At 36.6% G+C, this 9,624-nt stretch overlaps 1 protein-coding gene across 1 annotated transcript; it reads right to left on the bottom strand.

Annotated features, from left to right (window-relative positions):
• Nucleotides 1-1,505: 1,505 nt before the first annotated feature.
• Nucleotides 1,506-9,358, bottom strand: LOC115447535 (ubiquitin carboxyl-terminal hydrolase 30 homolog). The gene is made up of 9 exons (XM_030174648.2): nt 8,926-9,358; nt 8,103-8,275; nt 6,911-7,094; nt 6,589-6,758; nt 5,537-5,624; nt 5,161-5,306; nt 4,720-4,851; nt 4,233-4,423; nt 1,506-3,911 (listed from the first exon to the last, which is right to left on the bottom strand). Exons 1-9 carry the CDS (start codon nt 9,194-9,196, stop codon nt 3,794-3,796), a joined length of 1,473 nt encoding a protein of 490 aa, XP_030030508.1. The 5' UTR covers nt 9,197-9,358; the 3' UTR covers nt 1,506-3,793.
• Between the last annotated feature and the right edge of the window lie 266 nt (nt 9,359-9,624).

The following is a 9,624-nucleotide window of genomic DNA, read 5'->3' on the forward strand; positions in this document are numbered from 1 at the left end:
CAAAAATTGACTAACTTCAGACTGTAAAATTGTCATGAGCTGTTGGATTTGTGATGTATAACTAGAAATGGATACATTACACCAACTATTACAACTATGGCATCATGATTTAGCCCGAGGAGCGTACAGCCGCGGTTAGGCACAAACATTACAACGATCAGCCATGCTCACCGTTCAAATTATTAATATATTAAACATATTTACAAACACTGAATACACAACATATAAAGCATCAAGTATAATATGCAGTGTAAGTTCAAATTCATTACATTACAAGTCAGCGAATATGCATTTTCGGACTTCAGAATATATTAAGGCGATACCTCAAGGTCCATTTTCATACATTTTGTTTCGGCTTTAATCTGGGTAACTAAACAAGTATTAGTAAGTAATTTAATATGACGAAATTTTAAAGGCAGAAATATCCATGATTATTAATTATTTTTACATTTTTCTTTCAACTGCGAGAACTAATCACTAACTAGACGTGAATTTAAATTCTTTACTTGCCAATACTTGTTTAGTTACCCAGATTAAAGGCGAAACAAAATGTATAAAAATGGACCTTGAGGTATCGCCTTAATAAATAAAATCTACATAAAAAAATACAGATAGATATAGGTATTAGGTAGCCTTCACATTAATGCAAGGTGTCCGTGTACCATTTATTTTTATTGAAATCAATTTACCTCTCAAACATCTTTACGAAGGTTCGGCTTTTATCAAATTTTATAGAAAATGCGTATTCGCGTTATTATAACATCAACAAGTAATAATTATTATTTCGAATCTTGAGCCAGCTTCACTGAATAGGTTGGCCCTCTTAGTTAGAGTACTTACGCATTCGTTTAAAATAAACTTTTTTTAAAACCTCCCAAAAAGACGCCACGCCAAATATTTTGATGCAAATTATAGTTACAACAAAAAAAATGATTTCTTGTACTCTCTATATAACCCTAACATATAAACTAATGTGTTGTAAATGTGAAATTAATATAACTATCATGCGATTATGTAAAAAATGGCAGTTTTCATGGACGTCTTGTTACAAAAATAACACAACAATCTAAATTTAATAATATTGTATGTATAAATTATATACTAAACATGAAAAATTATACACTGACCTAGAAAATAAAACCTGCTTTGGGGGAGCCACTTTTTCCATTTAAACTTGAGGTTGTCAGTACAGAAAATTAGCTCCATATTTTACCACCACATAGAGGTTGTCATTTTCTTGGTCAGACTATATAATAAATTATAATATTATGAGTATACCAGTGCACGAGTGGACAGTTTTCATAGAGGGCGCCACTAACCACATTACAAACCCGCTAATTAAAATTTGTTATTTAAAATATATTTTAACGCGGTTTAACATCTGCTGTCAAATTGCTTATAAGCACATTTAAAATGCTGTCAAATTTATAGCACTTGAAAACTAATTTTCAAAACTTTATCAAAACAAAATAATCGAAAAGTACTAATTATAATGTAAGCAGCTATACACAAAATGGCACCAGCGTATACAATATTGACACTTAACTATCGCATTGGCAACAAACAACAACAAACTATGGCGATGATATAAACTTCAAAAACAGTCAAAGTTATGGTTCTACGAGAAGCGATAAAATCATAATTTTTTTATATTAAATTGTAACAACGAAGTCATATTACGAAAAAGAACCGCATGTAAGAGATAAACCTTAATTGTTTTCATGCCTTACAATAGATCACACACTATGACGACATTTACTAGCGACCGTATTCAATAACCGATCCCAATGATCCATATCCAATCCCAGGATGTCCATTGCTGAACATAGACCTCCCCCAAAAAATACCAGATCGACCTATTGAAAGCGGCCCGCATCCAATAAGATTCCGAGAATAGACCAACCAAAACAAGGGATTTGTAAGCATGTTAAAAAACAGCCCTGATTGGTTAATTTTTGTGATCGATTGAAAAAACGATTGGATTCGTTTATTGATCACGACAGATCGTCAACCTTTAAGATACCCTCCCCTAGATCAGATCTTAGGAAGATCACCCTAGGGTTTATCTATGACTCTCATCTAGATGGGCCGAGACCTCAGATAGCTTTATAAAAAGAGATAAGTTTTAAAAAGGTTTATCTAGAATTTACATTCATACTAAAGCAGATTTTGTGATATAGGTACAAAGAATAGAAATGACGTATTATGGATGGCAAGACGAGTGGAGTTCAATGTTGCAAGTATCACTCTTTTAAAAGTAACTTTCTTTCCATGTATTTTTTCACCTGAACGGTGGAAATATTTATAGTAAAGAATTATATTTTTACTTAATTTCGTGGTCATTGATTTACATCTAGTAAAACTAAATTACAATCATTATGTCCGTAAAGAATAAAACTTAACGGCACTATGTTGACATTAAAATGGCAAATACTATGAATTACATTCAACTCCGTTCGTACGTAGTCTACATGCTCCTAGATATGTTTTTATTTACATAAATGCAATTTTATATACAAAATGCAATGAAGAAGTGGATAGACATTAATTTTGAAATCTAATTATTTTAGCCTCATTACTTAGAAATTTTTTGGTAAAAAAGATGATTAAAAAATAGTTATTTTTTTCGAATCTAATTAGACATAATACTGATAGAATTTTAATAGTCGAAAAGTTTTTTGAAATTTTGTAAATCGAATTGATATTGTGCACTTTTAGAATTTAAGTTTTAATATTAGAAGATAATATTATTTTACAATACAGAATGTTGTACACAGGGGGTATCAATAATATATCTATTTAAAAGGAAAGTCTGTTGTAACTAATCGATAACGATAAAAACAACATGCAATGTTGGTAGTTCAAATTTTGAAATTCATAATAATATATTAATTATATGGTTGTTATTTCAAGTGAGATACAAACTATCGTGGCAACGTTTTTTTATTAATTTTTACCAGTTAGTTACAAATAACTCTTCCTCTAAGTTATCATTGATATCACCTTTATGAAACAACCTGTAGATGCGTCGACACGATTTATGTCAAAAGACTTCACAAGACGTCTATACGCGACAGATATGGACACAAATTCTATGAAATGTCGAATTTGTACGTAATATCACAATTTTCAATCGTTGTTATTTTATTTAAAGCGATTTGTGAGCTAGCACGTCTAGCCGGAAGGTGAGACTTTAAAAAATATATTTTACACTGCTGGGTATGAACCTTTTAAGTCTATTTTTTACATTCATTTGTAGATATTAACCAGATTGTTGCTTCGGTCTGATGAATATCTTTAACACGGTTTTTCATAAGAGACGTCTAACAAATAGAAAACTTTGTTCTAAGTAAGTGTTCGCTTGCTTTAGATGGGTAATTTAACCAATTTACACGGCCATAAAAACCTATTTTATAAATATATTTTTTTACCAGTTTTGAAACTAGTAATTTTTATTCATCCATTTCGTCTTTGGACTAACACAACCTTAGTTCCTTCTCTAGTTAGCAAACTTACACTCCATTGGCACACATTACCCGTCATAAAGATCATCACTCTACAGCTATCACTGCCATCAATAACCCATGATTTTTTAAACAGTCAATATTTTAAATTACCCCTGATGTTTACAGCATAATAAACACGCGCTTTATCCTTTAAGGGTCAGACAGAGGCGCATCATAGCTCCTATACTTCACCGAGCTTTGACAGAGATTAATAAAGATTACTAGACTCTAGTGCCTCCTCCCGTTGTACCATTACATGCAGTCTTGGTAGTGAGCAGAGTTGGTGACTAGAAGTGGTGTTGTATGGGAGGCGGCATCTTCTCGTAGAAGAGTAGGTAGGCGGCGCAGCGCAGCACCTCCTGCAGCGACACTTCGTGCACTAACGTGTCTGATGTATACCACCACCTGGGATCAAACAACAGTCGAAAATATTCTAGAATAGAATGATATAAAATAGTAGGGTTACAAGAATTGGCCTTTTGTTTTGTGCGAAGTAGGTTGCTCATGGTAGGTGCCTGCCCTTAAACAACAGCAACACCCTTCAGGTATACGATTAAAATAGTATGGTATTATAATTCTAGCCAAGATGTTGTCTACTGTGAAATGGGTTGACGTTGTTTTAAATCGTTAAATGCCGAGCTGATTGTAGCAGATAATTCATTCTGTAGAATTTCGAAGTTTCGAAGAAAGTAGTTGGCACTAAAATACACATTTCCACAATGGTACCTGTTAGCTTCGAACCCGTTCCCCCTGCGGTAGGTGGCGAAGTGTCCGGAGCGTGGGCCGCCCACGTGCACCACGGCGGCCGTGAGGCGGTACGTGGCGCCGCCGCCCGCGGGGCTGCCGGCGCCCGCCGCGTTCAGCGCCGCCACGCCGCTGCGCAGCCGCCCCTCGCCCACCAGGGACATCAGGTCCACCTGCCGAACATAATAAAACTCATACAAAATACCTCTAACTATTATAGTGTTAAGGTTAATATACGCACCCGTCGCAATCATTACTCTTTGTTTTCTTTTTGTAAGTAATTTAACAAATAACTACGTACTAGTTTTGCCTGCGGTTATGCCCGTGTGAAAAAGTTTTACCAGGATAAATATTTTCCCGGGATAAAAATTTGCCTATAGCACTAGTAAATGTAGCTTCTTCATTAGTGGAAAAAAATAAAACCAGTGCAATAGTTGCTGAGATTAGCGTTTTCGGCAGTACCGGTTACCTTGGGCTGGTGCGCAGCGGCGTAGGGCGCCATGCACAGCGTCTCGGGGAACGCCACGAACTCCCCGCGCTTGCACAGCGCGCCGCCGCTCCACTCCACGCGCCCCACGTGCAGGCACAGGCACGCCGGCAGCTGCAACACATACACTCTCAGCACACCACCGCGCCGTCTGCGGCTCTACAGCACCCGACATCATCCACTAGTCATAGATACTCTACCGGCCTTTAACATAAAAGGAATTCAAAAGTGGGGGGGATGTTTGGATGGCAATGCGATATTTAACACCAACTATCTTTTAATAGATTTTTGTGATTTCCAGCGATGCAATAACAATAAATCCAGCCTATTTATGCTGCACACAATTTTCTTTACAGCGTAGCACTATCATGTTGTGACCCTACAAGAGCCGAGTAAACCATTCGATAGTGCTCAGGGTCGTACCTTCCCGAAGCTGACGGTGCGGATGTGCTTGGTGTAGGCGGGCGGGGGTGGCGGCGCGGTGTCGGCGGCGGGGCCGGGCGGGGGGGAGCACTTGCTGCACTGCACGCCCTTCACCAGCTCCGGCGCCGTGAACGCGCGGAGCAGACCTGGCGATAGGAATCAAATATTAACTGTTTCTGTGTCTTGACCTGATAGAAGTCTTCATGAAATGCTGTACCCAAGAGTCAAGATAATTGCCATAACTATTGCAATTTTAGACGATATTTTTTAACGATAAAATAATAAGCATTAGAATGAGTGAACTCACAATAAACCTATAATTATTCGAGATTATAACAAGTTTAAATTAGGAATGTAAAATTCGACAGTAGCTTACCTGCCAGACTGTAGGAGCCGGTGAGTCCAACACTGGCGTTGGCTAGAGACAGAGAGATGCTGTCGAACTTGTCGTAACGCACCGGACTCTGCGACAAAAACGATATATATTATCGACATTGTCATCTTCAGCATCACCATTTTTTTTCACATAATTTAATTTACTAAAACATAAAATGTTACTTCTTGTTTGGTAGGACAATACTAAAAACCTTTCACATACCTTAGGAAGTTAGAAAAAGCTGAAAACCAGCACTGCTTGGAACTGCTGTCCCGGTCAGCACAAGCTGAGTCACCTCATTATGTCTTTATTATTATTATGTGTAATTGTGAGGTTCAAATTAGCAAAAAAACTTGCAGATATTGGCATCCACAAGTAATTTTTACTATCTAAATAATCACCGCAAACTAAACACTGCAAATTTAGAAGCTTACAATACTTGCGGCAAGTTGAATATTTTACATTAAAATATAGTTGTTAGTGCAAAGGCATCTGTAAGTTCTCGCGCAATATATTGCTGTGAAAACTTGCTAGTCTAAACTTAACTCTAGCTTAGTAACTTACCAACAACTTTAAGAAATACAAACCATATATGCATACATAACTTTCATAGTAATAGAATTATTTATAGCAATATATAATAAATCATAAACCGAAATACGATTCAACAGCGATAACTTATAATTAAATATGAATGTCATCATATTTGATATTTTAAATTGATTGATCAAACAAACAACACTCACGGCCAGGTAATAAAATTTATAGAAAAGTTTCCACTATAACGCTGTCTTTCTATGGCTTTCAAAAACTTGCTTTTAAATTAACATTTCATCAAATTTATATATGTAGTATCAATAGCAAATAACCACAGCGTGATTTTACTGTAGCACCAGAATGTCATGACGCATGAATCCAATATTATTTATTTCTTCACTTTTTAACTTGCAATGTTATTTCAAAAGCTTCTAATCAAGAGCTAAAAGCTTTTTTACCAACATGCTATTCTGCTGCAGTTAACGGACCTACCATGTTATTGAGGAATGGTGTACCTTATTCGAGCAGACGGTGCACTGCAGCCTCGACGCGAGCGTGCCGCGGAAGGGCGGCGGCGGGGGCGGAGGCGCCGGCGCGAGCGGCAGCCAGCGCCGACCCACTGAGCTCAGGTGGCAGAACGAACGGGACACGCCCTTTGTCAGCCGCGGTGGCTCCGTCATTGGGTCTGGTCGCAAAATAACAAACAATACTAGATTAATGGGCAGAACGGACCTCGAGTTGTAATTGTAATATTTAACACATTTTAAGCTATCAATGTTTCCCTAGATATAAAAATTTTAATGGCTACAGACGTCGAACTCATATAACTGTTCCCACCTGGCTCGATGAGATCAGGCTCGTCCCCGGGCGCGGCGGAGGCGGGCCTCGTGCTGAGCGCGGAGGGCGTGGGCGGGGTAGAGTCGGCGCGCAGGGAGTGCCCTCCCGCAGGGGGCGACGCGGGTGACGCTATCGCTGACCAGGCGCGCGATCCTAGGCCTAAAGCGTCCGATAGGCAGCCAGGCTGTGTACAATGGACTTGATTGGACTTGGTTTCGAAATTTTCCATAAGATAGCATCACTACATAGTATAAAACAAAGTAGCTTTCTCTGTCCCTATGTGTGCTTAAATGTTTAAAACTACGCAACGGATTTTGATGCGGTTTTTTTAATAGATAGAGTGATTCAAGAGGAAGGTTTATATGTATAATAACATCCATTAAATAGTGGAGAAATATTGCACCCGTGTGAAGCCGGGGCAGGTTGCTAGTTAAAATATAAATATATACAAAATGAAATACATGTAAATACAAAGTGATACCAGCTGTAGACCAGCTAACATGATATGAATGTTTGAGTTTTACTCTGATATTGTTTGTACACATTAATTGACAAATGTGCATATCAAACATTACAATCTACTGGATTTAATTGAATATTGTTATTTCCACAATTTCTTTGCATGTTAATGATTTTATTTTGTACTAACTTTTGCTTGAGGCTTCGCCGAATGAATAACAAAAACCCCACTATATATTTTCCTGGGATAGTAAGTAGCCTATGTCCTTCTGGGCCTCGAACTATATCCATACTAAATATCTTCGAAATCCTTTGATTAATTTTTGAGTTAATCTCATTCAGACAGGCAGATGCAGCAAATCACTTTGTTTTATAATATATTTTTTAGAACTGTTTTATGAGGAACAATTCTGTCAACCATGTTTTTTGCTTAACTGTAAATGTTTCGACACCGCACGCAACGAAATATCTCAAAAAGAATAAATTTTCCCCGTTTTTGCGACATATTTCATTGATGGTCTGTTCCTATTGTCATAATGTGATGTTGTACACCCTATAGCTTTCCTGAATAAATGAGCTATCCAATAGTAAAAGAATTTTTCAATTAGAACCAGCAGTTAGTGAGATTAGTCCATTCAGCCAAACAAAACAATCTATTCAGCTTTATATAATAGTATAATAGATCTATAAAACGTGATATTTTCTTTATATATTCCATACATTAAACCCACACCTTTTTAGCCATAGCTGTAGTTTCCTCCTCTATGCAGGACAGTAGAACATGGAGCAACTCATGTGCATCCTGCTGGTCAGCTGGCACCACCCAGCCTGCTGCTCTGAGAGACTGGAGCACTCCAAGTGGACACACCGGAGTCCCACGGGCTGACTCATGGGTGCCATTTATTACTAAAAAAGTAAAAAAAATATTGTAATATATTTAAAAATACTTTATTTCTTATTCATGCAAAATTTTATGTTAAAATTCTTCTGAACAAGAACTATTTACTAAGATTTACCCAATCTAAAATCCAGCCACAATTCAATAAGTTCTAAATCTTAAAATCTTGTGAATGGGTTAAGTATCAAAAACAATAGGTGAAAAAAATATTGCACTATCATCAGGCTCTGTATTGTGATGGTGAGTGCATAAGGACATAGATAGATAACCTACTACTCCCCCACTCTTAATGATAATAATAAATGCAATTGGAACTGTTCTTTATATGTAACCAAATGTAATGCTTTTTGAACAGAAATTTCTTTTTACATAATTTAAACATTTACGATTACTCTGGTAATGCTATAAATAGGTATGTATTTATTAAAAATATTATAGTATGGTATAAATTATTTTTTATGTTTTGAATATCAAGACAGCATCATTTTAAATATCTGTCATTGTATAAAACTGAGAATCTATATCAATTGAGTCCTTAGCAGTAAACAATAGAAATTATGAACTAAAAGTTTATATATTATATATTTTATTATCACATTAACAAATCCATGATAAATATCTAGATACTCATATAATTACAAGTAGATGTATTGCAAACCTTCAATTACAGTGTACAGCGTAGTTATCATACTGTTATGTCCGTTAGCTTTCGCGTATTTCTTCAACCAGTCTATGAAAGTAGGACAGGCAGCCAAAGCCTGTAATAGCGTATTCAAAAAACATGTCCTGCCCAAGTTTTGGAGACCAGCTATCTGCCCCCGCCTCTTGCGCACCTTCGGAGCCCCTCCTGGGCCCCACAAGACAAAAGCACCGACCACTACTGCGGCAGTAACACCTGCAGCCACCAGTATCCTGTCCCCGCCATCCATGCTCGCGAAATGAATGAACGGAAGCCAAAATGCACTGTTTCTCACATGCTAACTGTTAAATAAGTTTGTATGTGAAGATTTCGTCGAGTGTTATTTAAAAATTACGCAAGTTTCGCGTTTTTATTGTGTGCGAAGGAAAAATTTCGTTTTGACGTTTTTCTCATCTGACAGATATTTTGACAGTAGCTAAAGATTATATAAAATAGCAGTTCTCGTTTTGTTATTATTGAACCAACATTTTCGGCTGTTATTTTCGATGAAATACTTTTTTTCACGTTATTTGTGACATCCAACGAATTAATTTTTTTTGTTATTACTAACTATTAGTAAAAGTACATATATATTCTAGATAAAAGTATCATAGAATAATAAAAGTTTTTTTTAATTTTATAATACGTTCTTTTTGTAATAACCAAACACCTGTCAAA

This window comes from Manduca sexta, chromosome 14, assembly GCF_014839805.1.
Source record: "Manduca sexta isolate Smith_Timp_Sample1 chromosome 14, JHU_Msex_v1.0, whole genome shotgun sequence".
Lineage (NCBI taxonomy): Eukaryota > Metazoa > Arthropoda > Insecta > Lepidoptera > Sphingidae > Manduca > Manduca sexta.

Bases quoted from the DNA above. Each gene is read 5' to 3' on its own strand.
- LOC115447535 (XM_030174648.2), bottom strand. From the start codon at position 9,196: ATGGATGGCGGGGACAGGATACTGGTGGCTGCAGGTGTTACTGCCGCA. The intron at 5,307-5,536 runs GTAAGCTACTGT...TCCTATCGCCAG, and splicing joins CGGCTCCTACAGTCTGGCAG to GTCTGCTCCGCGCGTTCACG. The intron at 4,424-4,719 runs GTAACCGGTACT...TATGTTCGGCAG, and splicing joins CCGCTGCGCACCAGCCCAAG to GTGGACCTGATGTCCCTGGT.